The sequence below is a fragment of the Rattus norvegicus genome, chromosome 1 (genome assembly GCF_021556685.1).
Source record: "Rattus norvegicus strain SHRSP/BbbUtx chromosome 1, alternate assembly SHRSP_T2T, whole genome shotgun sequence".
Taxonomy (NCBI): domain Eukaryota; kingdom Metazoa; phylum Chordata; class Mammalia; order Rodentia; family Muridae; genus Rattus; species Rattus norvegicus.
Window position 1 is genome coordinate 205,192,699 of NC_141534.1, and position 27,620 is coordinate 205,220,318.

The following is a 27,620-nucleotide window of genomic DNA, read 5'->3' on the forward strand; positions in this document are numbered from 1 at the left end:
GAGAGTGTGTGTGTGTGTGTGTGTGTGTGTGTGTGTGTGTGTGTGTGTGTGTGTGTGTGTGTGAGAGAGAGAGAGAGAGAGAGAGAGAGAGAGAGTGTGTGTGTGTGTGTGTGTGTGAGAGAGAGAGAGAGAGAGAGAGTGTGTATGTGTGTGTGTGTGTGTGTGTGTGTGTGAGAGAGAGAGAGAAAGAGAGAGAGAGGGTGTGTGTGTGTGTGTGTGTGTGTGTGTGTGTGTGTGTGTGTGTGTGTGTGTGTCTGGGTTGTCCCTCTCCTGGCATGCCCGTGCCAGGAGGACATTGGAGCTTCTTTGTCAGATTGCACCCATCATTTGAGGCAATGTCTGGAACCTGCTAGGCTGGCAAGCCCCAGTCGTGTTCTTGTCTCCGTCCTCTGGAAACTGGAGTTATAATTGTGTACTGACTCATGGGTTATGTGCGTGCTGGGATACTACTCCAGTCTTGATGGTTGTGTGGAAGCACTTTTTATCTCCTGAGTATCTCTGGCCTGTGTAGTTCGCTCTGAACAGTTTCTTTCTTGGCAGCCTCCTTCTCATCTTTTTGTTTAGATTTTATAATTTAACGGCTTGAGGGCTTTCATTAGGGCCTGAGTCTGCTCTGTCTTCCTGCTTCCCCTCTTGTTCTTGTATGATGACATTTTTCACCCACTGCTGTCACTTCTAGATAGAGGATAGCTGTTAGTAGACCATTGAGTCTTGTCTTATAGGCACATGTACTTTCTGTACATGAGGGTGCTTGTAATTTTACCCTTAAATAAGTTTTGTAATTATTTGACCCTCTGGTATTGAGCTTATGTTGTTTTCTTTTTACTGTGCCTACTACAACATTATTATGCTACATAATTGAGTTTTTAATGCCTTTTGATGATTCTATTGAGACTCTAAGGGTATTTATTTTAGCTGCACTAGAGGGGATTTATTAAGATGGGTGGCAGTAAAGTCGGGTGTGCTGTTGACAGGATTCCTGTGTGTCCAGTGACTGGAAAGAGCCATGTGCTATTCTGCGTGTGCTCCCTTCTAAACTCCTCTGTGGTCAGGAAACAGTCCACTTCTAACAGTAAAGGTCTTGGTAAGCTCTGTTAAGAGATGAAGAGGAGATGCCTTTCTCTCTTAGTTCTGCCTGAAAGATCTCCCAGGCAGTGCCCTTTTGAGTCAGCCTTGCAAGCTTGCTGGGTCTGCCCTTGAGTTAAGTAGTGACAGGGAACAGGTAGTCTTCATGGTGCTTTTTTTGTTACTTTATTTTTAATGAGGGTTGGAATTATTGCCGTCTCTGGTGCTTCATATTGTCTAGATAAGGACTTATCTTATTCTAGTCTAAAGGACAGTAGGAAGGCCTGTAAAATATGGGTAAACCTCCATGGCAGGTTATACACAGCACACTGTCTATCTAATACCCTACTTGCTTTTGAAATTCAACAGTACCACTCTGTAAATCTTCTGATAACTTAGTGAGATTGGCAGGAGGCAAAACTGGCTGGCAAAACTGGCTGGTTACCAGGCAGCAGAGGTAGGGGTTTTGTGTCACTTGCTGGCTTTAGCCCTGCCATTGAAGTTGGCCCTGCTTAGGAACGGGGTACAAATCAGATATTACAAGTACCTTGTCTTTCAGTTGCTCTGGAGGGCTGGCATGGGGATTGTCACCGAAAGTCTTTCAGTGCAGGGACTTTCTAATTTTTCAAACACATTAGTGACAAACAGAAATAGTCATTTTTAGAAATGAACTTTTAGGTAAGCATACATTGGACTGTGATAGGATCGTTGCCCCTCCCCCACCGTCTGAAGCCTCTTCTGGTTCCAGTTGGTTCTCCTCTTTCCTCTGTCAGCTCTCTGCTGCTTTCTTGTTCCCGGTATCTCACCTCTCTGTTTCCCACTGTCAGAGCTGGTGCTTCTTCATGGGGACATGCATGTGGACATCTGTATACAAACAGGTACTCATACACTGACACTAAAGCACAAACACAATTCTAAATCTAGTTTCTGCATACAAAGGAAAATATATTACTTGTTTTTCTAAGTTTGGCTTATTTAGAAATAGTCTATTTCTCTAAACTGAATTTATGACCTATTTTTTGAGGATTTTTTTTAAATGTTGTGACATTCTGACGACAAATAGAATAAAAAGAAAATTTAGATATTTTAGAACAATAAAAAAGATTTTTAGCCACTGGCTGATAAAAAAAAAAAGTAAAGAAAAAGATTGTTAGCTGCATAAAGGGTTAACTGCCAGTTCTTTTTGGTGCCATCTTTGTAACTTTTCTAACAGTCCTAGTAAGCTCCCTTTCCCTGACATTTGGTTTCGTGTTATGTGTCTTCCTTCCTGGCACATAGAGCAGCAGGTTATTGGAAAGTACGTAATGGAGTGTCTGTGTCGGGGCAGCCGAAAACCTGTGCATGGGGTCTCCCGGTCACCTCTGCTTTCTGTGCAGGACTGTGCACGCTCTTCACCTTCCATTTCCTGTCTTTGGGAAACAGAAGTGAGCTGCCTAGCACATAATTGACTGTGCTCCATACTGCTACACCAATGTGAGTGTGGGCTAGCCCCCTTGGGCCATCTCTTTGGTCTTGAGGTTTCTCTCACGAAGCAGTTGCTTTTGAGAGAACTCTGCCACTCAAACTACTCTGCTTGTGGCTCAGCATCTGTTGTGGAGTAGGGTTATACTTGCATTTGAATTGGTGGCCCTGACCTTGCTTGTGTTACCCAGAAAACTTACATTTGCACTTCATATCCTAGAAAGTGGGAAACTGTTTCCAGAGCCTGTCTGTTCTAGAAACAATACAGGCCACAGCCGCACCTTATGCTTTCCTTATAGACTCCATCTGCAGAATTTATGGTGACTTACAAGCACAGATGTGAGATGCCGCTCTGGCTTCTCATACTGGTAGGAAGAGAACTTGCTTACTTTCAAGGAAGTTTTTAATCATTGAGCATCTTTAGCAGGGTAACAAGGTTATTGGGGACTCATAGCCATTTCAGGTAAAGCTCTGGTAGATGTTTGGCTGTGGAGTGTTGAGAGTTGGATGCAAAGCACAAGTGCAGAAATACTCTTAGGGTCTGCTTTCGGTAGTTATTAAAGGTGGCAGTTAGGCTTATTACTCATGTCACAAGTGGAAATGACTGCACATAGAAATGGTGATTTCGTGGTAAATGAGATTTTTTTTTTAAACTTTTAAGTGCTTCTGTTACATGCATGCATTTTTCTTCTGGAGTGTATAAATATTTTGTTATTAGAATAAAGCCTTATTACTACTTTATCCTTAAGCATAACATTTCCAGTCTGCCACTTTAACCCTTAAAAATGAAACCCTACCAATCAATCTTTCTAGTCTGCATGTAATTGCCTAAAGCCAAAATAAAGCCTTTTCTCAGCCAGTTACAGTAGAAACGAGCTAATATATTGGGAACAGAATAACCATCAGCAGTCAGCCGTTAGCTGTTTACTAATGAACTCCCAGATGAGTGAAAACATTCAGAAACAGTGTTTGACTTCAGGCTGTGCATGAACGCCACACTTCAGTTGTAGGAAAAGCAGCTTATGTGCTGCACACTCCTCCTAGAGCTTCATCTCAGCAAACGGCAGAGCTGGGAAGCTTTTGGAGCTCAGCTCTGATCCATGTTCTTAGTAGTAAATGTACTTTTGGGTGACGTCAGGTAAGACCATTGCAGTTCCTCTTATACTGAATGTCATGATTTGTTTTTATTTGAAAATAATTGCTGATGTGGGGAAATCTTAAAGGAAGAATAGTTTACATTCCAGTGAAGTAAGAGTATCTTTCAAAGAATGGTGAAGTGAGAAAGAGGAAGGTGGTTCTGATTTTTGGTAAGAATTAGCATCTGGGAAGAAAAGTGACAGTTTTTCAGTCTATACTGATAGGTTCATAAGACTGATGAGAACCCTGGAAGAAGATGGCTTCACCAAATTCTAAATTCCTAGGACACATTTGCCAGTATAGTGTAGCTTAAAGAAAACTGTCATCCTACACAGTAAAGGGAATGTAGATAGTTTTAGTAAAGAATCTGTCAAGTCATAACAAAAGCTGAGAAGGAAAGACCTCAGTCTACAAACAGTTTACATGTAACAACAAAGATGGTTTGACATTGACTGGATTGCTGATTTCAGACCCAAAGTGAGCTCCTCTGATTCTGATTCCCATTATCCTACTCAGAGGTGAAATGAGAAGCACCTGCAGAAGTGTGCGCACAGCCAGGCTTGCTAGAGTAGTAAGAAGGAAGGGAGGGAGGGAGGGAGCAAGTGCACTTGGGTCTCACTGTGGCCAACCAGTGGTGAAAACAGCTGTTCTAGGTCCCTGGTCAGCTGGTGAGTGAGAGGAAGCAGCCATAGAGGCTTTGTCACTGTCAGGGCGGAGTCTGTGGTAGACTTTCCTGGTTCTGCTCTTTGACAGACGATGCTGTGCCTCCAGTTAAAGGGCAGCTTTTTTTTTTTTTTTATTTTATTTATTATATATGTAAGTACACCATAGCTGTCTTCAGATATCAGATACACCAGAAGAGGGCATCAGATCCCTTTACAGATGGTTGTGAGCCACCATGTGGTTGCTGGGAATTGAACTCAGGACCTCTGGAAGAGCAGTCGGGTGCTCTTAACCACTGAGCCATCTTTCCAGCCCAAAGGGCAGCTTTGATAAGCACACACTTCACTGTAATTATGCTCTGCGTGAGGATCTAGGTCAACCGAATTTTAGTATTTACTTTGTCTTATATTATCCAGTTATGCTGATTCAGTCACTACGCAGGCAAGGGTGGCATGGTATGCGGGAGATGCTGAATCTCTGTTCTTGTTCTGTTGCAGGTTTTAGCAAGCAGATGGTGGAAATCCTTCACAAACACAATATTCAGTTCAGCAGTTTTGATATCTTCTCAGATGAAGAAGTTCGACAGGGGCTCAAAACATACTCTAATTGGCCCACCTATCCTCAGCTCTATGTTTCTGGAGAGCTCATAGGAGGACTTGACATAATTAAGGTTAGATTCTTCATAAAGATACTTTGTTTAGAGCACCCTTTTCTAAAGCGTTGTAATAAATTGAAAGCACATATTTCTTACTGTACCTCAGGATTTACTAATGAGAACTCAGTATTTCTGATAGACATTTGTCAGTATGCCACAGTGGGGCTGGTCGTGGTGGTTTATGTTGTCACAATGTGCTTCTTTCAGGAGCTGGAAGCATCAGAAGAACTAGATACAATTTGTCCCAAAGCACCCAAGTTAGAGGAAAGGTAAGTGCTAGAAATCTGACAGCAGTATGCTCTGTCTATCTTAACAGTCTACAAATCTTGTTAAGGCATTGTTCTGAGTAGACACCAAACATTTAGTGTTTGCCTGTTTGGGTTATAATGTGGTGTTCCTTAGCACCTTGTCTTGCAAACTTGGGATGCTCTTGTGTGGACAGGAGGTGTTTTAGCAATTATGAAGAGTGTACTTGATACTGTAGAAATGTCACTTTCAGTGGGTCCAGGGTCCTATTTGGTTCTTGCTCTTTTGTATGAGCATAGCACCTCTGTTTTTGTGTGCCCCTCAAGTGCTGTGTTCAGTCCCAGAATGTGGTAAGAGTTTAATGGGAAAAGCTAGGGTTCTCAGAGGCTTCTTTAAGCCATAGTCACAAAACTCAGGCAGACTCTGGAGCTGTGAAACCATCTTTCTATTTATGAGGCATTACAGCCGGCTTTAGAAGTCTTGTAGAAATGGTAGATTTTGGTATAGAGGGATATGTGAAGGGAATTCTATCGTAATAAATGTGAATTTATTAATTCACATTTTTATATTAATTAAAAATAATTTATCTTGAAATGCATCAGAGCTCAACAATTATTGGGCCTTGAGTTTGTAATTTTCTTGCTATTTCACATTTTGAGAATTTCTATGTGTATTTAATAAAGAACATTTGTCTAAACTTAATCCAAGTACTCCTTAGGAACAATATTCTATATATGTCACGCTGGCCCAATGCCACTGGTCTGTACCCTGTATCATCTGTTGTGATGAGAAGATAGTGGTGTTGTGATACCACACGGGCCTGCTTGTGGTCTTTATCATGGCCCATGATATCCTTGCCCCCTGAGGCTGTGCTGCTCCTAGGGAGGCTCTGCATTTCATACCCCTGGATTGCCTCTGACATTGTCCTTGCTGCTGTTGCCCGGTCTTCCTCAAATCTTCTTTCCTAAAGTGCTGCTTCTGGCTCTCCCTGCTTCAGGCACACACAGATCCTGACTAGAGCTACATGTTTTGGGTAGCAATTTAAGGAGCTCCTGTCTAGCAACATGACGAGTATTACTGGAGATGATTTAGCTTGGTTTCGGTGGCTAGATCATCTGGTGAGTGGGCTTGGCTAGCTTTGTTCCTGTGGAGGGGCTGGAAGTGTAAGTGTCATGGACTGTGTGATCTGTGTACTTGACCAGAGTCAGCTTTCTTCTATAAGATTTTGACCTGTGCGGCCTCCACAGCATGAGAAAAGTGAAGAGAAAATGATGTGACCCATTGTCCGTATACTGATTTTTTTTCCTGAAGATTTAAACTTTGTTCCAAATTTGGGTGATTAACATTCCTGATGGATAGCAAGTTAGATTGTGCTTTTTGACAGGTGGTATATAAGATTAAAACAAGAACTGTTTATTGCTTGTGGTTAGTGTGGGTGGAGGACTAGGATTTTGCTTTCTTAGGCTCACTGCTTCATTTTAGGAACTGGTAGATGGCTCGGTACATAGGCCCCCCATCGAATAATTCCTTACTGAATTGGTTATTATTATTTTTTTAGTACTACAAGTTGATGGGCTTAAATTGCAACTTGAAAGAACATTCGTTGCCTTAAAAAGCCATATTATGTTTTACAGTGGCTCAGGGAGCGCATGAAATAAAGGAAAGTGTCAATGCTTTTGCTTGTTTAGTACCACTCAAAGCTGTGAGCCGTCATCCTGCTATCCCTCAAATATGCCTGCTACTCATGAAGCAGAGCAGAAGTGGTGTTTAATAATTGAGCTGAGCCATTTTATATCAATTTTCTCTCTTCAGGCTCAAAGTGCTGACCAATAAAGCTTCTGTGATGCTCTTTATGAAAGGAAACAAACAGGTAAAGAACTCAAAAATGGTTTTATTTGTAATTTCTTTTGATGTTAACATCTGCAGCAAGGGGACAGTTAAGTCTTTTTTTCTGGTTTAGCTAATGAAGCTGTAGTGGTATCAGGAAGTTATCCAGGCTTTAATTGGTGCTTATGGAGATCAAACAAAGTAATCTCCATTTTGCTTGACTTTATCATCAGCATCTCAGCAGGGTGCATTTCTTTCTGCTGCCAAACTTTGTCAGCTGAAGTGGTCAACACTGCCAACACTTAGCCAGGACCTTTTTTGAGGATGTGGACTGTGGGTAGGTGAATGTCCCTGGTAGTCCTGAGGGTCTTGTCCTTAGGTCCACAGAGTAGGAAATAAATCCTGACAGTGGCCTTAGTGCTCTGAGGGAGCATGATTGGTTCTTGTAGTCCGATGAAAGTACATACTGAATTAGTTTGCTAGCTTTCCTTGCACTCATTAAGTGGTGAAAGCAGATTCTCCCCTGTGTTGGGATTAGATTGGTAATTTCAAAAAACTAGTCCTGTCATTTGTCTTACACTTTGAAGTTAACAGTTGAGCCTCAGCTGTTGAACTTCAGGCAGGCAAAGCTGTGCAGTTTGCTTTTCTCTCAGGATAAGGAGACTAAATCTCAGAAAGCTGAGGCAGTGGAGTGAGGCAGCTGCTTGGGCTCTGGACAAGCCACCTTTGGCAGGTGACCCTTGCCTCCCATGTGCCTTTTTGTGAATGGATCTATTGATGCCATAGGACTGTTTTAACCTCAGGTTGCCATGGTATCAACACAGGGAAGGCCATTAGTTAAAGCAGCAACTGTTAATGTAGCTAGTGTGATGAAAATAATAAGGAAGCACGAATATTAATGTTAGCATATAGACCCCACTGTATTAGGACACAGACTCTGTGACTGGGACAAAGCACAATGGTGATAACGTGTAGTAATGATGAAGTGGTACTCTGGCTCCATGGCTGCTGAAAGCAGACTTTTGATTCTCCACATTCCTTGTGCCCGTCTAGGAAGAGTTTGTATGTCTTGGGAATGGTGTCCTGGGGGCTTTTAGGTTATTGTGTATTGTCAGTCTTTTTCCCCAAGATGGCTGGGGCTTGGGGGACTCGCCCTGACATAAAGCGTAGGATTTCAGTCACTTCAAATAGCTGGTGTCGCAATGCAAAGGTCTGGCTTAACTGTGCTCTGTCATTTTGCATATGGTAAGGAGAAGAGTCAGGGGACTCTGTGTGGGTGATCTGCATGTTATGTGGGGACCACCTCGACCACACAGATCTTAAGCTGCTGCGTGTCACTCGACTTAAAAGGTTAAAGCCAGTGTCGGTGGGAAGGTCGTTTGGGATGATGTCAGAGGGGACGGAAGAAGCACAGGAGCTGCCCACAGAGTGGTCGGGCGCTAACTGTGGAAACAAATGCACAATGTACTTTTTTTTAAATATAATTTAGGAAGCAAAATGTGGATTCAGCAAACAAATTCTGGAAATACTGAATAGTACTGGGTATGTAAATCTTTTGTTCCATTCTGCTACTGATACTTCAGTTTTAATGTTTAAACATATTTGTATAATATTTATTGACACATTTCTAATTTTTATAGTGTATTTTCAATGCTTTAACTTAGACCAAAAAGGAATTTTCAGTTCCTTGTTCTTACCATGCATAAAAAAATGCAGGGAGACTATCACATAATCTAAGCTTTTATTTGAAGTCTGTGCTTTCAGAGCTGGAAAGATGGTTCAGTGATTTAAGAAGATGAGAGTCGTTCCTAGCACCCATTTCAGGCATCTCATAGCTGCCTGTGACTCAGGTCCTGGGGATGCTTTGTGTGGAGTAGGATGGACTATCTAAGTCTCTGCTTGCTCCTGGGTTGGAGCTGGGTTGGAATTGTCCAGCGGGGACTCCCTGATTGGCTTTTGTGGTTAAAACCAAATCCATCTTCTTGGATCCACAGCATTTGTTCTTTTGGATTTTCAAATGTTTCATGATTGCTTTTCAAATTACAATATGTGTTCTGATCATACTTTGAATAGATAGCCTGTTTTCTGAAGTTGTAGATCTGAAGTTGCAGGATGGAAGGCAGTATATAGCACAGTCTGAATGTGACCTTCAAAAAAATGGCTCTTTGTAAAGAAATGTTGGGGCCAGCAAGATGGTATAGAGGATAAAGGTGCTTGTCCCCAAGAATGATGCCCCGAGTTTGATCCCTGGGACCCAAGTACTGGAGGGAGAGAATTGACTCCTCGTGTAAGTTGTCCTCTGACTGCACACAGATATCTTGGTCTTCTACTGTGCCCATAAATATTTAGGAGAAATTTGGCAGGTCCCACTGTAGCTAGTGTTGTCATCAAAAGACTGAGTGATTTTTGTCTTCGAATGACCAGTCTGACAGTAAAAGTCATTTCCATTTGCTTTACAGCAGATTTTCTAGAGTAAGCTCTGTTAGCGCTGGACTGCTTTTCTTGACCTTATTAAAACACTAGGTAGATTTTATTTTTTTTTTTTTTGTTTGTTTGTTTGTTTAAAATGAACACCTAGTAAAATGCTTTCTCCTTTTGCAGGGTTGAATATGAGACTTTTGATATACTGGAGGATGAAGAAGTAAGTTCTAGGTTCTCTGTTTCCTCCCACGTTTTAGCTTTGTTCACAGGGTCTGAGGGGAAGGATTCAGGATTTCTGTTGTTTCCTTAGGTGCGTCAGGGATTAAAAACGTTCTCAAATTGGCCAACCTACCCTCAGCTGTATGTGAGAGGGGATCTTGTTGGAGGACTGGATATTGTCAAGGTAGGAGCTTTCTGCTGTTACTCTGGGAACAGAAATCCTTGAGTGTTTAAGCATCCAGCTTTGGTATGGCCTGGCTCCTCTCTTCTCCAGCCTCACACCCAGCCTCGTTCATGGTGTAGTATCTCGTGCTCTCTCCTGCTCTGAGCCTTCTTCAGTCTTCGAATGCTGCCAGCTGCCAGTGAGAGTTAGACGCTGTAGCCGACTGAGTGTCTAGATGACCTCAGAAGACCCCGATGTGCTAACTACAACACAGCTAGCTTCCTTCCTTGTTTTCTTGTCTATCAGTACCTGGTTCCCGTCACTTTGTGTTTTCTTGTATCTTCCTTATTTAATTCTTTTTATCTCCATCCTTTGGGGCACAACTTCTTTTGTAAATGTGCATTTTTCCTGCTGGGAACACTTCTCTGCTCTAATATTCTTATGCATTTTCATTTTTTGTTATTGTAATTGTTTCTCTGGGTCATTTTTCTTTTCCCATAACCGCCCATAATGGTGCAGGCCTGAGGATGAGGTCTGTCTCAGCCTTCCCAGTTCTGAGATCACAGGTCTGAGCCATCAAAGCTGGTCTCGCATCACTTCAGATCCTTCCTGATGCTCTGTTTATGTTAGGAACTTGGTAAATGATTATTAGATAGTCAAAAAACTTGTTTCTCGGGTTGGGGATTTAGCTCAGTGGTACAGTGCTTGCCTAGCAAGCGCAAGGCCCTGGGTTCGGTCCCCAGCTCCAGAAAAAAAAAAGAGGGAAAAAAAAAGTTTCTCTTGTCTTTTAAATGAACCTGGCATTTCTTTTTAGTTTTTTGAGGCAGAGTTTCTCTGTGTAGCCTTGGCTATCCTGGAACTACTTCTGTAGTCCAGGCTGGCCTCTAACTTAGAAATTGTCTACCTTTGCCTCTTGAGTGGTGAAATATGCCACCAGTGCCTGGCAATGGACCTGGCAATTTTGAATGTGCTACAAAGTAACTGCTAGTAACTGTGTTTATTAGCTGGGTTGGTTACTGTAAACTTACAAAGGGAAGTTGCAGCTTTTGTGGCCCTTCTCTTACTGCTCTCCACCTTGGCCAGTGTGTTGAGGGTGTGAATCAGCAGATGGTAGGGCAGCTCCTTCTCCACGGCAGGATATTGCCCTCTGGCCTTCTGATTGTTTCTCTGAGTTTTAAGTGGAAAGAATTTTTTAAATGTAGTTAACATTATAAGGTAAAAGCTTTAAAAACAAGGCTCTTACAATACGGACAATCTCTAGACCAGCCAACAGTCCTTGAAATCAGGGATGAAGGCAGATTTCCTGCCAAGTGCAGAGTGTGATGGCACTTTGAAAATTAGGAACAAAAATAAGGTAGAGATGTAGTTTTCCTAGTAAATGCTCTCATTCCTGGAGGAAAAGCAAGCACTATAGCTTTTAGGAGCCCTGAAGCAACTAGGTAAGTGTGCATTTGTTACTTTATATCTAGGTGCACACGTATCCTATGTAGGTAGACATCTTACTAAGTTGCAAACTGTCTTTAGATCCCAGATGCTTTTGAGCCTGTTCTTGTCTCAATGTTTCACAGTCCATGCCTTAGCCAAAGGGTCTTGGGAGACCAGGAAGTAGTTGGAACCTTTTGGGAACTACATGATTTTATGATCCCTGCTCAGAACACATGCCTTTGCAAGTTGATGCTGCTGCTCCTACTTTTTGTTGAAAGTCTATGGAACTGTCTGTCACTTTGTGGTCCCTGCAGAGTACAGTTTCTCATCTGTCATTAGTACACATTCCATACGGCAATTCTGGTTAGCGTCTGTTAGAGTGCTGGTACTTTTTGTTGACTTAGTAACTCAGTAACTTGTTCAGTCCGTGAGCTGCTGACAGGCTGTAGATGAACTGAGGAGCTCTTAGACTTGGCACCCTTGGTTGAGTGACTTAAAATGCTTAGCGAAGACGTGTGAGCTGCCTGTTCTCAAAGAAGAGAGAAGCTCTCCCTCCCATACAGTCTCGGAGGAGAGGATTCTCCCTATGTAGAGTTAGTTCATCCACTTTCCACCATAGCTTAGGTACAATCTGCAGCCGGTGCTAGCTTGTGTAAGGGGAAAACTTGGAGGACCTGATGCTGCTGTGGCTACCTGATCAGTTACGGACCTGAACTCTGGCTGCCTGGGCTTAGTGGTTTTGTGTTCACTAATCTATTGGTGTAGAACATCCTTTTAACTTTGTAATGTGAGATTGTTTGCCAGCCCTCCCCATCTGTGAGTTCTATATGCAGATTCAACCACTGATGATAAAACACACATATATACACACACACACTACTGCTGAGCCTTGTGCTCTGTTTTATGGTGTGAGACTGTTGGCATGTTGAAAAGCGTATGGGTTTAATTGAGTGTGTCCTTTTGATGTCAGACGGAGGTAAGCGCTTGTTGCTTAGGTGCTTTCTGTTTTTGTATGACCATACACACTCACTCACTTATACATGCTTTTGTTTTTTTTTAATTTTTAGGAACTGAAAGACAACGGTGAATTGCTACCTATACTGAAGGGAGAAAATTAGTGAACGTTAAGCACGGTGTCCAAGGACTGCAAGAAGTATTTAATTATCGTGGAATAGTTGATGACTTGGTCCTGCGAAGTGGACTGAGAGTAGAAATGCGACATAGTCAGCTGTGCTCAATGTGCTTCACAAAGTTGTGCTGAAAAAAACATATGTTACATTTTCCATGAAGCATAGAAGGCAATAAACTCCAGATTCAGCTAAAAACGAATGTGTGTAGGATGTGTGTTTATAGTGATGTGTGTGTATATAACATATGTCTTTGTAACTTACAGTCACTGTCACTAATTCCTTTAAATCCCTTTCTTAACACAGGGCCCTCCTGTAGCAATTAGGGAAGACCATCAAGCAGTGAGGCCTCTTAGAAGCGGTGTGCTGTAGAGCTTAGATAACTCCTGTACCAGTCCAATAGCTCCCCTCACTGGCCAGAGAGCTCCTCACAGCCTTAGAAAATGCAACCAAAACTATCCTGCTGGCAGTGAGGAGTCCCATACATTGCAAAGCCAGAACACCTTGTACCAACACCCAGAAGAGGGAGCAGTAGTGACCAAAAGAGAAGCACCTTTCAGTGTTCACTGCAATGAATATGCTAATTTTGCCTTCCAATAGATGGGAGTATTCTAAAAGCCATGGAAAATTTAAATGCATTTTCGAGCCCCGACTAGTGCATAGAGATACTTGTCCCATTAAACTTTGCTGTGCAAGCCTTTCTTTTACTTTCTGACTTCCCAGCTGTGGCTTCTGGGTATTTGCTGCCTGTGGGGGCAGAGGGGGGAGGCGTTGTTCTTAAATGATCATGGCCTGCTGATCTGGGCTGTGAGGCACTGTGCAGTGAAAGGAAAGCAGTCAAGGGAGGAGTGTGAACCCAACCTCTCCAGAGCTCAGTGATTGCTGCCTCTTAACCTTCGTCCTGTTGCTTAAGGTAGAGGAGTTGAAGGAGCACAAGCTTTGGAGGTGGTTGGGACCTGGCTTCCTAGGGGTTAGGATGCCTATGAGGGATTTTATGGGAAAGAAGGCTCTTCATTTTACTGAAATGAAAATCATTGGATAGCTAAGACCTTTAAATACCGGTAGATGTAAGTATAAGTGTCTCTTGGGTTCTTACCAGGGCTTCCTGCGTGCCTCACGGAGGTCTGACTATATTAGTTACTTTCTTGTTGCTGAGATAAAACACTGGGACCAAGGCAGTTTCTAGAAGAAAGTATTTATTTGGTCAGGGAGATAATGGTAGTAAGCTATGGGCATGGTGTCTGGAACAGAAGCTGAGGACTCATAGTTGGAACTTAAGCATGAAGCAGAGAGAGGACTTATGTGGTACCAGCCTCAAAACTCCCATCTCCAGTTTCATCCTCAAATATGGCCACCTAAACCTCACAAACAGCATTGTCAGCAGGAGGAAGGCTTCAGAACCTAGAGGTATGGGGGCCTCTTTTATTTGGACCATTTGGAGGAAGACTGGTTTTCTTGTGTGTGTGTGTGTGTGTGTGTGTGTGTGTGTGTGTGTGTGTGTGTGTAATTTACCAGTGCCTCCTGTTCTAGTCCATTATCCTCACCTTATGCTGCGTGTTGCAGTTTCTTGTCAGTTGTGATAGAAGACCCTGACAAAAATAACTTGGGGGAGAAGTGGTTTATTTGGCTTACAGTAGGGAAGCCAAGGCAGGAACTGGAAGCAGCAAGAAGAGGGGGGAAATGAATGCATTGAAGTCCACTTAGGTTCTAGAGTCAGCTCTGTCCACACCTATTCCTTTCCTGAGGAAAGGCTTTAGTGTTTGGATGTTTTATTGGGTGTCTGTTGGTGGAGACTTCTAAGTGTGTGCTGTGTGTAGCTGAGCATGTCTGGGCACATGAAGGCCCCAAATGGGACATCTGTGACACCTCTTCCAAGACCAAGGGAACATTCCAGAAGAGGGAGTGAAAGTACTACAAAGTCAAAGATACTGCAGTCAGGATGGTAGGAGGCAAGGGCTGGATGGGAAGAAGTGTCGGGAGGAGGGAAGGAATGAGTGTGGTGGGTGTAGCTTATATACAAGGACAACATTGCCAGGAGTCAAAATTCAACCCCCAAATAGTATAACATGCTCAAAGTATATGGTTTATGCAGAAGTACACATAACACCCATTCTGACAAAGCTGAAGCTCAAAGCTTAAGATTTTCTGGGCTTGGTGGCACACTTGTAATTTGGAAAGATCAGGAGGTGGATGGAGACAATTCAGTTAGCCTGAGATAAATAAGACTGTCTCAAAAAGAGAGAAGGCTGGGGGACAGCACAGGACTTGAGAACGCATCTGGCTCTTGCAGAGGACCCTAGTTTGATTGCCAGGACCCACATCAGGTGTCTCAGAACTGTGTGTCATCATAAACAAGTACACATACCTACACACCCAGAAGGCCATAACTGAAAGTGAACAATTAGAAGAGTAAAGAGAGCCAAAAATGCTAAAGATTTCAACATGAAAGAAGGTTTCATTTCTGATTAAAATTTAAAACCATTTTTCTTAAAAATGGAAAACTGGGATTTGTTACCAAATCCAAACATGTCTGAGTAAAAATGACTTAGTTCCTGGTAAGCATGTTCCCCCTTTTACTGCACATGTCTGATGTTACAGGAACGGCCCCGGCTCAAATGATGAACTAGTTAAGTTTCCATAGCTGGTCTTCACAGCTGTTCAGATTTGAAGGACTCCTGGTAAGCTGGTTTTAGGGACTTTAAAGGGCTGGACAAGGAACAGGTCATCATAGACCTTTGTCCCAAACCTGTTATCCTGTAGTAGTAGTATTGGTGTGCATACGTTCCTTTGCAAAGGTCCATGCTTTTAGGTTGATTTATTGTTATGTGCATGTGTGTTTTGTCTGCATGTGTGTCTGAGTGGGTACCATGTGTGTGCTTGGTGCCTGTGGAGGTCAGAAGAGGGATCCGATTCCCTGGAACTGGATGTAGGGATGTTTGTGAGTATCATATGAATGCTGAGAACCAAAGCGATGGCTTCAGCAAGAACAAGCCTGCTTAACCACTGAACCATCTCTTCAGCACTCTATGGTGGTTTAATGGGGGGGGGGGGGCTGGGGCAGTATAGTCTTACTGCCTCTGCCTTCTCTGTGTGCCATTAGGTCTAGCAGCTGCTGCCATTCAAACCAGGCACATTTCCAGCCCTCGGCTATGCCTGAAGCACTGTGTGCTTTCTATAGGAGAGCTGTGCCATCTAGCGGAAACGGGAAAGCCTCTGGTTTCTGAATGATGTATGTGTTTAGCCCTGTGTCAGGAGGAGGGTGGCTTTTCAAAAGCACCGTGACCTGGCATATTCTGACTCCTTAAATGTGCTCTTCTATGCTGCCCCACTCTCATCTAAATGACTACCAGTGGCTAATTTTTAAATACACCTAATAGTTCTTTAAAGAGCCACACTTATTTAGAAGAAGTTGCAGTTTTCCCACATGGACACTAGGTGGGGAGCTTGTCTGGATGATGGTCATGACCTGGGTGTGGGTGACGTTTGTCTGAGAAGAAGAGAGGATTGATTGATCACTTGGGGCATTAAACTAGCTTTTATACTTTCAGGCCAAGTTTTTTTTTTTTCTCGAAAGCAATGGCCATAGCATGCTGACAAAGCTAGAAGAAAATCCACCCCATATTAAACATTCTTTTTCTGTTTTATCGAGATGTGTCTCCCTCTGTAGCTGAATCTGCTAGTCATGTCAGAAGGGTCTTGTACACCACACAGCAGAGGGCAGTGGGTCCAGGCTGGTCTTGGATGAAGGCCTGGGCTTGGAGGTGGTGGTCACAGTGCAGCCTGGTACCAGTGTTGTGTCCCAGTGTGTCTTCCATGGCAGAGAGTAAATGATTTGGACATAAGTATGCACATGAGGAAGAGGACACTCTGGGGAGTGATGGCAGGTGTTGCCCCTCATCCTACAGCTGAGATCTGATGCCTGGAGTTCCCTGGAGTTCCTTTTCAGACCTGTCCTTGTCCATCTCATGGGAAGGAGCCTGATTTCTGTGGGGCTTACCTGCATCATCTGCTGTGTGAGCTGTGGCCCCTTGTTCAGGAAGCAGGCAGGAAACATACTTAAAGGTGGAATGGAAATAAAGCTTTCTCCTGGCAACCTCTTCGCTTTTTATTTTTCTCTCATATATTACATCCCAGCAGCAGTTCTCCCCCTCCCCAACCTCTCTGAATCCCTCCTGCTGCCCTGACCCCCACCCCAGGTGTTTTAGTCAGTGTTCCTATTCCTGCATAAACATGACCAAGAAGCCGTTGGAGAGGAAAGGGTTTAATCAGCTACACTTCCACATTGCTGTTCATCACCAAAGGAAGTCAGGACTGGAACTCAAGCAGGTCAGGAGGCAGGGGCTGATGCAGAGGCCATGGAGGGATGTTTCTTACTGGCTTGCTTCCCCTGGCTTGCTCAGCTTGTTTTCTTATAGAACCCAAGACTAACAGGCCCAGGGATGGCACCACCCACAATGGGCTGGGTCCTCCCCACTTGATCACTAGCTGAGAAAATGCCTTACAGCTGGGTCTCATGGAGGCATTTCCTCAACTGAGGCCCCTTTCTCTGTGATAACTTCAGCTTGTGTCAAGTTGACACACAAAACCAGCCAGTACGTCAGGTTTCACCTCCCCTTAGAAAAGAGCAAGTCCTGCAGGGAATCAACCAAGCATGGCACAACAAACTATATACAAATAAGACCAGGCATATACCATCACATCAGGGCTGGGCAAGGCAGCCTAGGAGGGGAAGGGGAAGGATCTGACAAATAGATACAAGAGTCAGGGACAGTCCCCAACTCCCAGTTAGGATTTCCACAAGAACACCAAGCTACTCAGCCGTGACACAATGCAGGCTGTCAGACCCCTGCAGTCTCCCTGATCTCTGTGAGCCCCCTTGAGTCCCTGCCATTTGCTTCTGTGGACCATGTCCTCATGGTGTGTCCCTGACCCTCTTGGTTTCTTCCTCCAACCTGTCATTCCCCTCCTCAACAGGATTTCCCAAGCTCTGCCTAAAGTTTGGCTGTGGGACTCCGCATCTGCCCCATCAGTTGCTGGATTAAGTCTCTCTGGTCTCTTCTGGCAGGACAAACTGTAGGTCGAAGGTTTTGTGGCTGGGTTGGTTCACTTGTGCTTTCTTTTTTAATATTTATTAATTTATTTTATGTGAGTACACCATCACTGTCTTCAGACACACCAGAAGAGGGCATCAGATCCCATTACAGATGGTTGTGAGCCACCATGTGGTTGCTGGGATTTGAACTCAGGACCTGTGGAAGAGCAGTCAGTGCTCTTAACCGCTGAGCCATCTCTCCAGTCCCATTTGTGGTTTTGATGTGCTGTACAGCGTCATGAATAAGGACAACAACATGAGCATGGATGTTTTCTTGCTGTGCACAGCGAGTCTTAAACACAAACACAAGAATGTTTAACCCGTATATGGCACATTAGCCTCTGTGGGAGGGAATGGTGGACACTGCACAGAGTGGGTTTTGCTTGGTCTGCGTGGCCCCCTTCACACTCTTCCTTTGCTGTGGGAGGAGTAGGACATGGACTGTGACTGGGTGGGTTGCTTCCAGGTTCTTTGTGTAAGAGGAAGGTTGGTTTAGGTAAGATACGCAGGTTCCGGGGCTGCCGTGCTCATGATGTTCTAGCTCTCTGCCACGTCACTGTCATTCATAGGGAGATGCGGCTGCTGAGCTGACACCTCTCTCAGTGCCGCCAGGTGTAGCATGCGATCGCCTCACATCCTCTGACCACCGTCGGCCTTGACCTTGGAGAATGGCAACTGTCCTCTCTCCCAAGATACACAAGTGGGCTATTGACTCCTCAAGTCCTGGGGGTAGGATGAGGAGGGGCATTAAGAGACAGGGGACCCAGGGCCACATCCCAGCTATACCACATTCTCTGTGACCTTGCTGGGTCTTGCTCTTGGTTTGAGCTTCTATGCATCATGGTCCACTAGGATTCTGTATTGGGATACGCCCCTACTGCCATCCAGGAAAATCCTGCTCACAAGCTTGCCGCCATGCCTATGGTAAATCTAGAGGTAAGACTGGAGGTTGGAGACAACAGTATGAGAGCCCTCTGAGTGCACAGCCTGAGGGTGCCCAGGTCACAGATAAAGATTCTTCCCATCATGTGCATGGTTAAGGAGGATCCAGCCTGCTGGTATCTTCTGTGGTTCTCTCCCTAAATTTGATCAAGGAGTTTGAGGAGGAGTCTGCACTTGACTGAGTGTCAGTGCCACTTGCTGTGGGGGAAGCCTTGTTCAGGGATCATTCCTGACAGAGCACACTTTATACCTATAGCTGGCGTTAAACAGCCAACACACACACACACACACACACACACACACACACACACACACACACACACACACACGGTATTGTCCAGTAGTGACCCAAGTACTCAATTCAGCAGGAGTCACTGCTGTCTCAACACCACAGTAGAGGAAGAAGCAGGTTAAGCAAATTGCTCAAGGTCACAGAAATTGGTGTAAGGGAATTTGACCCTAGGTCTCAAGCCATGCTTCCAATTGGCCTCTTATCCCCAACGGATGTGGACTTCTAGTCCAGTTGTGTAGCTTGCGGGGGGAAGACATTGGCCCTCAAGGGTCAGGGCCAATGATAAGTAGAGGATGAGAGGGGCTGGATGGTCTTCACTGGAGTAAGAGAAGCCAAAGATGAAGAGAACTCTACTTGAGTTCCCAAACACAGGACCAAAACGGATGCTCCCTGTCCAGGCTTCTCAACAAGCAGCTACTACATGAATTAGAATGCACCTTTGAGTGCTAGTCTCCCCCGGGACAGATTGACACCTCCTGTGAGTTATGTTCTTGTGCTCTTTCCTCAAGGGCCTTGGTATGCACAGGGGAGAATGCACAGCCTGCAAGAAATCAGCATTGTCTGTGGCTTTGAAGGTCTGTGGAGATGAGTACATGCCTCATTAACGTTTGCTTCTAGAGCAATAGGTTGGGGAATGCGACACTCTGGAGGGGCTATCCCCAGACTGTTGGATCCCTGATAGTCCAGGGCTGTCCACTTGCTCCCTGTGTGACTGCCCAGCTGGTCCAGTTCCAGCCCAGTTCTGAGAAGTTAGCATCAGGGCAAGGTTGGACCCCGGCCTGACTTGCTGGGATTCCTGTCCTTGACTGCTGGAGGCCCTTGGTGTCCAGACACGGCTGGGCTGGGGTGTGCGTGGTCAATCCCTAACCCCAAGACGGGTAATGATAGGCAATACCGGGTTTCCTGTGCTAATTCAGCTTCTCTGCCTCCGAGGTCCGGCTGAGGCCTCTTGTGACTTTGCAGGAACTAGCCTGGTGTCCTCTGGTCACTACTGGTCTATGAATGTTAGAATAAGCTCCTGGCTATAGAAGGCAGCGGCGGGTGGTGACAATATGTGTCCACGCGAGGACGCTGCGCACCGCGGGCCGATCAGCTGCGCTGTCTGCAAGGGCGACTTTTGGGCACCAGGGGGCGCGCGAGGACCAAGGCTAACGCAGCACCGATCGTGCAGCGTTGTTGTGTCTCTCCTGCCTAGCCTCTGCACGTTGGAACCGCTTGCTTTGAAATTCTACCTCCCCCTTTCCTTTACAGATAAAGCATGTGGAAAATGGAGGTTGACTAGGTTGGGGAACAGAGTTCACAGACCTGTATGGCTGTCGCCTGTTGCTTGCCCTGTTACCTGTTCGAATATCAGAGCTGAGCCCTGTGACTCCTCCTGCCTACCCATCCCTTGGTCCTCCCTGCAGGAGCCAGCATCGACCCTGTGGAGTGAAGCCTACCTGGTGGGTAGTCATCTGCCTAGCCTGTTTCAATTGTATATATGGAACAGCACACCCCTATCCCCCGGGTCCACTTCACAGAGGACACACCAGAGAGTGAGATGCCACTGTCTCATTGTATCGTGAGACTGTACTATCCCTATGCTCTGTCACAGCCTGAAGACGTTTGTGAATGTCTTCACGGTGACACAACACTCTTTCCCTTCCAGTGCTGTATTGCTTGGAGGTCAGAGACAGTTCATACCTGAGGGGCAGGCATCTTTAAGGGGAGGTACAAAACTGGGGTTCTGTTGGGAAATTTTTGGATATTCGTCTGTTTCCCCAGCTTATTCATTTGTCTAGCCATTCGTTCATATCGGGGTGTGCTTGCTGGTATTTTATACCTGCTGCTGAGTTCTGCTCTCTGGGCATGACACGACCACGGCTATCTCAAAATCATTAGCAGCTCCAATTATCTGCAGAAGACCCTTGGCCACTAATATTCCCTGCAGACCAGTGGGGCTGATAGGCTATGGCTCAGGAAGCTGTGCTTGTGAGGAGGATATAATTGATTAACAGTTAGGGGCACTCTTCTTTGGAGGTATGGCTGCCATAAACTGCTCATGTTTCTGTAACTCACTCCACTTAAATGCGATGATTAGTCAAGGTAGACATTGGGGCCGTTGGGTCTTTGGTCTATTGGTGGCACCCTGTCTGGAGAGAGATGTCCATTCATGTCTTCCCAAGCAAAGTTTAGCAACAGTGGCCAAGGGATTGAGGGTGTGGTCATGGAATGGTGGGAGGTGTGGCCGCAGGAGGCTGAGAGGTAGGCTGGTGGTACACAGAGGGGTGTGTGTGTGTGTGTGTGTGTGTGTGTGTGTGTGTGTGTGTCCGTCTGTCCGTGTCCTGATTTTAGTCTTTTTGAAATGCAATATTTCAAAGGAGGAAAAGCCAAGGCTGGTTTAGGATAAACACTGACCAAAACAAGCTGAGGATAGCCACTCACCATAATCTGGTCAGTAGAGTAAGGAGGTTTGGGTCTGGGTGGCACAGTGTCCCTGGTTTTATCTATCCCCTGTCCTGGCTATGTTTTTTTGTCTCATCTAATGGTTGTGGTCATGTCAAGAGTTCCCAGGACACAGGTGTGGTTCCTGTTGGCCTCCCTTACCAGCTCCAGCCAGTGCCCTTGCTCAGATGATTCAAGCTTTGCCTTCCTAAGTGATGTCCCCACAGGGTGCTTCCTCAATGCCTTTCACCGGCCCCCAGTAACACCAACATGGTGTCCTATAGAAACCTTTTCGCAGGATCTGCCAGGGGCTTGGAGCTGTGCCTACAGAGCCGTTTGTAGGGAGCCATCTCTGTTCTCTTGGGACACACCCTAGTCTCTTTGGATGGCCATCTGCCTGGGGTGATGGATAGAAGCTTATCGTGTCTGTCTGGGAGGAAGGCAGTCGCTTGGCAGTTAACAAAAGGTTTTAATTAAAGAGAAATGAATTATTTTGGCAAACTAGTTTTGCTTCTAAACCCAAGTGATCTGTCAAAGTTATAAGTTTGGTTAATTTCCACATAAGCCTCACGGTTTGGGGGATTTCACCCTAGAGTCTGTGGGAGACAGAGTCCCAGGTCCAGGTATCTCCGGGAGAGCTCTTCTCATTTTCTCCCTCCCCTGTGGAATTCTCCAAAGCTGTGCCCATAGGTCTGGACCTTGCCTTGACCCCTTCTCCAGGCATCTATCCTTCTCACCCTGACCCAGCCTGTCATGACATGTCTGTTCTCAGCTGCCTTGTGCTTTCTGCATTGTCAAACTGACACAAATCTACACATAAACCTGGGAAGAGAGAATCTCAACAGAGGAATCGTCTCTACCAGACTGACTTGTGAGTATGTCATACTGAGCCCTGCCTCTCTGTGAGGGTACCCGGATGCTGGCACGTTGCTGGGAGGAGACAGGGCAAAGTTTGAAACTGGCAAGTCCACAGTGGTTCCAGGTCTCCTCTCTGGGTACCTGGGTACCTCCAGCGTGCCACTGAGAGAGGGAGTTAGGAACTGGGGTCCATGGTCCTCCTTTCATCCATGCGCCAGGCAGGAGGGGGAAAGTGCAGCCCAAGATGAGCAGAATCCCGTCTGGTTGAAAGAGAGGGCTGGGAGTATCAGAGGAGCTGGAGGGGAGAAATCCTTCCTTGGGAGTCTTAGGCTCGACCCTTTGGTAGGAGGCCTTCCCCTGCTTCAATGCTTAATGAAGCAACTCTCTGAGACAACCCTGGCTTGTTCACATTGCTTTATTTGATGGTGGAGTAAACACATACACTTTATTTGGGATGAACCAGGGATTACATACCTCTTGTGGGAAGGAATACCCAGGAAGGGAAAGTCATTGACTAAAGGATTCAGATACCTCATTAGCATGGAGAAGAACTCCAGTGTTAGGTTACATGAATGGGTGCCTATGGTCCTCTCAGTGGAGTGTTGTAGTTACTTGTCCCAGAGCAGGTACAGAGACAGGTGGGGAAGGGCTCCATTTTGACTGTCAAGTCTCTGAGATGCCCAGGGTTTGAGCTCTTTCAACCTTACCAGTTTTTTTTTGTTTGTTGTTTTTGTTTTTGTTTTTTTGTTTTTGTTTTAATGTTTTTTAGAGAGGGTTGCCAAGGGGGCTCAGGGGCTAAAGGTGATTGTTGTTAATCCTATTGACCTGAGTTCAAATCTCAGGACCTTCATGGAGAGAGAACTGAAACCTTCAAATTGTCTTCTGACCTCGACATAGGCACCATAGCATTCTATGCCCATCCCTAGATAAGTAAATCAATCAACTTTAGAGGGTTCACCCAGCATGTGTGTAAGACCCCGAAAAAAAAAACCATACATAGACAGAGGAAAATTAGGATTAGGTTTTCTGAAAGAATTTGAAGTTCTTGGCTAAAAATGTATTGATCCCTCCATGTGTGCCATTTCTCAGGATGGGACCCTCCCAGCCAGGGCCAGGATCCTAGTCATACTGGTGGGAAGGGTAGGTCTTCTGTCCGTCATACTCATGGGTGGTGAGGCACCGTAGCATGAAGTGGCCCAGATCATGCTTGGATATGACCCTCGAGGGCCCTCGTCCATCCAGGGTCACTGTGTAGGCCCCAGTTAGTGGTTGGTCCCCAATGTGTGGGGGCATTACAGCCACGTACTTCAGTCCTGACTCCTCCAGAATCTTATGCATTCGGATGTGGTCATCCGAGGGCACCCGGAACATTGTGGCAACCTTACCAGTTTTTATATCTGTCTTATACAGTGGCCCCACACCCTCAATGAGTGTGCCAGCGAGCTATTTCCTTAATTGCTAATTAGTATAGAGTGCAGTGCTATCTCCAGGCAGGTGGGCCCGCTCTGTGTAAGAAAGCAGGGCGATTGCTGTAGCTAGAACTTCGAGTGCTATATTGAACAGATAGGGAGAGAGTGGACAGCCTTTTCTTTTCCCCGATTTTAGCAGAATTGCTTTAAGTTTCTCTCCACTTAGTGCGATGTTGGCCACTGGCTTGCTGTATATTGCCTTTATTGTATTTAGGTATGTGCCTTGTATCTCTGATCTCTCCAAGGTTTTCACCATGAAGGGGTGTTGGAGTTTGTCAAAGGCTTTTCCAGCATCTAATGAGATGATTATGCTTTTTCTTTCCCTTTCAGTTTGTTTATATGGTAGATTATGTTCATGGATTTTCGTATGTTCAACCACCCTGCATCCCTGGAATGAAGCCTACTTGATTATAGTAGATGATGACTTTGATGTGTTCTTGGATTTGATTTGCTAGTATTTTATTGAGTATTTTTGCATCAACACTCCTAAGGGAGATTGGTCTGAAGTTCTCTTTGATGAGTTGTGTGGTCTAAGTGTCCAGGTGACTATGGCCTCATAGAATGAATGAATTTGGCAATGCTCCTTCTGCTTGTATTTTGTGGAATAATTTGAGGTGTATTGGTATTAACTCTTCTTTGAAAGTTTGGTAGAATTCTGTGCTAAAACTATCTGGCCCTGGGCTTTTTTTGGTTGGGAGGCTTTTAATGACTGCTTCTATTTCCCTAAGGGTTATGAAGACTATTTATATGGTTTACCTGATCTTGATTTAACTTTAGTAATTTATATCTGTCTAGAAAATCATCCGTTTCATTTAGATTTTTCCAATTTGTGGAGTGCAGGCTTTTAAAGGAAGACCTAATGATGTTTTGAATTTTCTCGGCGTCTGTTGTTATGCTTCTCTTTTCATTTCTGACTTTGTTAATTTGGGTACCTTCTTTTTGCCTTTTAGTTAGTTTGGCTAAGAGTTTGTCTCTCTTGTTGGTTTTCTCAAAGAATCAGCTCTTGGATTTTTTTTTTTTTTTGTATGTTTGCAGACAGGCCTAGCATAACTGTCCTGTGAGAAGCTTCGCCCAGCAGCCAATGGAAAGAGATTCAGAGGCCCACAGCCAAACATTAGATGGAGCTTGGAGAGTCTTATGGAAGAGTTGAGGGAAGGATCGAGGGACCCGAAGAGGACAGGGAATCCACAGGAAGATCAACAGAGACAACTAACCTAGACCCTTGGGGACTCCTAGAGACTGAACCACCAACCAACGAACCAGCACGGACTGGACCGAGGCCCCCTGCACATATGTAGCAGATGTGCCGCTTGGTCTTCATGAGGGTCCCCCAACAACTGGAGCAGGGGCTGTCCCTGAATCTGTTGCCTCCCTGCCTGTCCATGGACCACCGTGTCTGGCCTCAGTGGGAGAAAACGTGCCTAGTCCTGCAGTGAGTTGATGTACCTGGGGCGGGGGATTGGCGGTGACAGTTGTGATACCCAGAGGGGGCTCTCCCTCTCAGAGGAGAAGGGGAGGGAGGAATGGGAGAAGGATCTACATGAGGTGGTACTGGGAGGAGAAGGGGGCTGACACTGCAACGTAAAGTGAAAATAAATAAATAAATAAAACCCAAAACCAAAACAAAAGAAAGCAGGGTAACGTAGGGTAAACAAGCCAGTGAACAGCCCTCCTCTGTGGTCTCTGCTTTAGTGTCTGCCTGGAGTTCCTGGCTTTGCACCTTGGAGGGCCGTAACCTGTAACATGCAATAAGCCCTTTCCTCCCCAAGTTGCTGTGGGTCAAAGTGTTTGTCACAGCGACAGAAAGGTGTGTATATTCCATGTACCAGCTGAGGGGGACTTTGGGAACTTTTGACCCCATCCCCCTGACGCTGGGAATTAAACCCGCAGCGTTACGCATGCTAGACAAGCACTCGACCATGAGTTACATTCCTACCTGCCTGGGAATTTTTCGAGATGGTTGTTGGTCCCCAGAGAATGGCGAGAAATGGTGACTTTCAGTCAGTTTTCCCCAAGAGGAGCATCTTGCAAAATTGAAGGAATAGCTCAGTGGTAGGGCATTTGCTTAGCAATGCAAAGGCCCTGGATCTGATTCCCGGCCCTGCAAATCAAAACCCTATAACATAGCAATACATTCCCAAATGGCTCACTCAATCCAGTGACCTGCGAGCCTCGTTCAAAGTTGCCCGTTCTCTGTGTGCGGACCACGTGTGTAGCTCATGTGCTTGCCTTCCCAGTCAATTACAGGGCAGCTGGTTTCCAGGAGCTCCTTGCTCTGTCCCTTGGCACCCAGGGCTCTCCCCAACCCCACATGTCAGGACACATTCACCGATCCCCCTCGCCCCTCCCAGGCTCCACCCACGGGACTTCCATGTATAGGTAAATGTCGCTCCTGAGTCATGGAGCCCTCTGCCTCTGCCCCTGGCCTGCTTCAGCGTGGCCCACCCCTTCCTCTGTTCTCCCCACACATTCCTGCCCCCTTATGCTGCACCTTACCTCACAAAGACCTATCTTTGTCTTTTTCTACCTCTCTTCCTGTTTGTTGTTTTTTCCTTCAGTATCTATCTTTATCCCTGTTTCTCTCTCTCTCTCTCCTTATCCATCCTGTATATTAAGTTCATCTCTTACCTCTTTCCCAAAACTCCCAGATTGCTGAACAGAGGTCACAGTCCAGAGTGTTGGTATTCTTTCTAAGCTCCACCTCCACAGCTACCTGGCAACAGCCAGGTATGCTCCGCCCCATAGTTGCCTAGCAACAACCAGGTATGCCTGACTATGAAAGGGGCTGCTTGTCCCCTCCTCTTTCTCTTGCCCTTACTCTTCTCTGCTCTCTTTGTCCTTGTCCCTTCTCTCCCCACCCCTTCCTTCCACGTGCTCAGGGCCGGCCTTTGTTCTTCCCCTCTTCTACTCTTCTTCACTCATTAAACCTCTCCACGTGGAACCATCTTGGCTTGGTGTGTTCTGTCTGGACGCCGGCTGAGATCTAAACCCCAACACAGAGGACAGTGACTGCCTTTGAATGTGCATCCTACTCCCTGCCATTCTTCCCGTGAGCTGACTCCAGGGTTTCTGTTGTGTGGGGTCAGGGAGTCAGGTCACCCTTAGTGCTGGACTTTTTTGTTGGTTACTTTTTTTTAAAAGATTTATTTATTCATTTATTATATATAAGTACACTGTAGCTGTCTTCAGATACACCAGAAGACATCAGATCTCCTTACAGATGGTTGTGAGCCACCATGTGGTTTCTGGGAATTGAACTCAGGACCTCTGGAAGAGCAGTCGAGTGCTCTTAACCGCTGAGCCATCTCTCCAGCCCCTGGTTACTTTTTTGTTTGTTTGTTTGGTTTTTTTTTTTTGTTGTTGTTGTTTTTTGTTGTTGTTGTTTTTTTGTTTTTTTTGGTAATTCGTTCTGGCCTCAAACTCTCACTCCCTCTGGTCACCACCCAAATACTACAATAGCAGGCATATGCCACTGCAGACACACCATCCCTGGCTATCTTTTAAAATCAAGCATGGTGGAACATACCTCACCCCAGGCATCAGAATCAGCAGTGACCAAGGCCAGCTGCTCATTGATCATTGAGCTGAGCGCATCTTTGGTTACTTTGCAAGAATGTGAGTAATTGATTTCAGATTTAGCGCAAAATTGAAACTGTGAGAACGTCCTCGAGCCTTAGAGCTGTGTGCTCTTCGCCAGTAGCCTTTGTGCTTCCTGACGGGTGCTGAGTTCCCCAGGCAGAAGGGTAAGTCTGTTCCGTCTGGAGGGCTCATGGCATACCAGATTTGTTAGAGGAGACTTTAAAGAGGTACCTGGGAAGACGACGCTCCAATAAAAAGCTCACTGGTTCTCGGTGAAAAGTTGGACTTGCAGCATGTTGAGAAGGCAATTTGGTTTCATTACCTCTAAGTGCCCCATGCGTTACAGACGTAGGTGGAACTCAGAGGCCCCGAGTGGGCTAATGGAAATGCTCTTTTACTGTGGACATTCCAGAATGCGTTTTCATAAACATAAATATAAAAATCTTACTACTCGTGAAATACCCTTTCATTTGTAGTCACGAGTTCCTGAAGCCTTGGTTCTAATGAAGTGGGGATGCCACAAGACCATGCTTCCGGGAGAGGGGGGAGGGGAGG

The 27,620-nt window shown here is 45.4% G+C and overlaps 1 protein-coding gene and 1 long non-coding RNA gene across 4 annotated transcripts in view; one reads left to right on the forward strand and one right to left on the reverse strand.

Annotated features, from left to right (window-relative positions):
• Glrx3 (glutaredoxin 3) overlaps positions 1 to 12,607 on the forward strand; it is a 30,010-nt gene extending 17,403 nt beyond the window's left edge. For 2 of the 3 annotated variants that reach the window (XM_087584946.1, NM_032614.2), the window contains 7 exon segments: positions 4,824 to 4,996; positions 5,189 to 5,250; positions 7,040 to 7,097; positions 8,544 to 8,596; positions 9,656 to 9,695; positions 9,786 to 9,878; positions 12,350 to 12,607. In XM_087584946.1, coding sequence (XP_087441072.1) covers positions 4,824 to 4,996; positions 5,189 to 5,250; positions 7,040 to 7,097; positions 8,544 to 8,596; positions 9,656 to 9,695; positions 9,786 to 9,878; positions 12,350 to 12,400 — 530 coding nt within the window. In that variant the 3' untranslated portion in view covers positions 12,401 to 12,607. 3 annotated transcript variants of the gene reach the window in all.
• Positions 1,720 to 26,189, reverse strand: LOC134485190 (uncharacterized). Its single transcript, XR_015647615.1, has 3 exons — positions 26,115 to 26,189; positions 25,423 to 25,510; positions 1,720 to 1,929 (listed from the first exon to the last, which is right to left on the reverse strand). It is a non-coding gene; the product is annotated as an uncharacterized LOC134485190 (long non-coding RNA).
• Between the last annotated feature and the right edge of the window lie 1,431 nt (positions 26,190 to 27,620).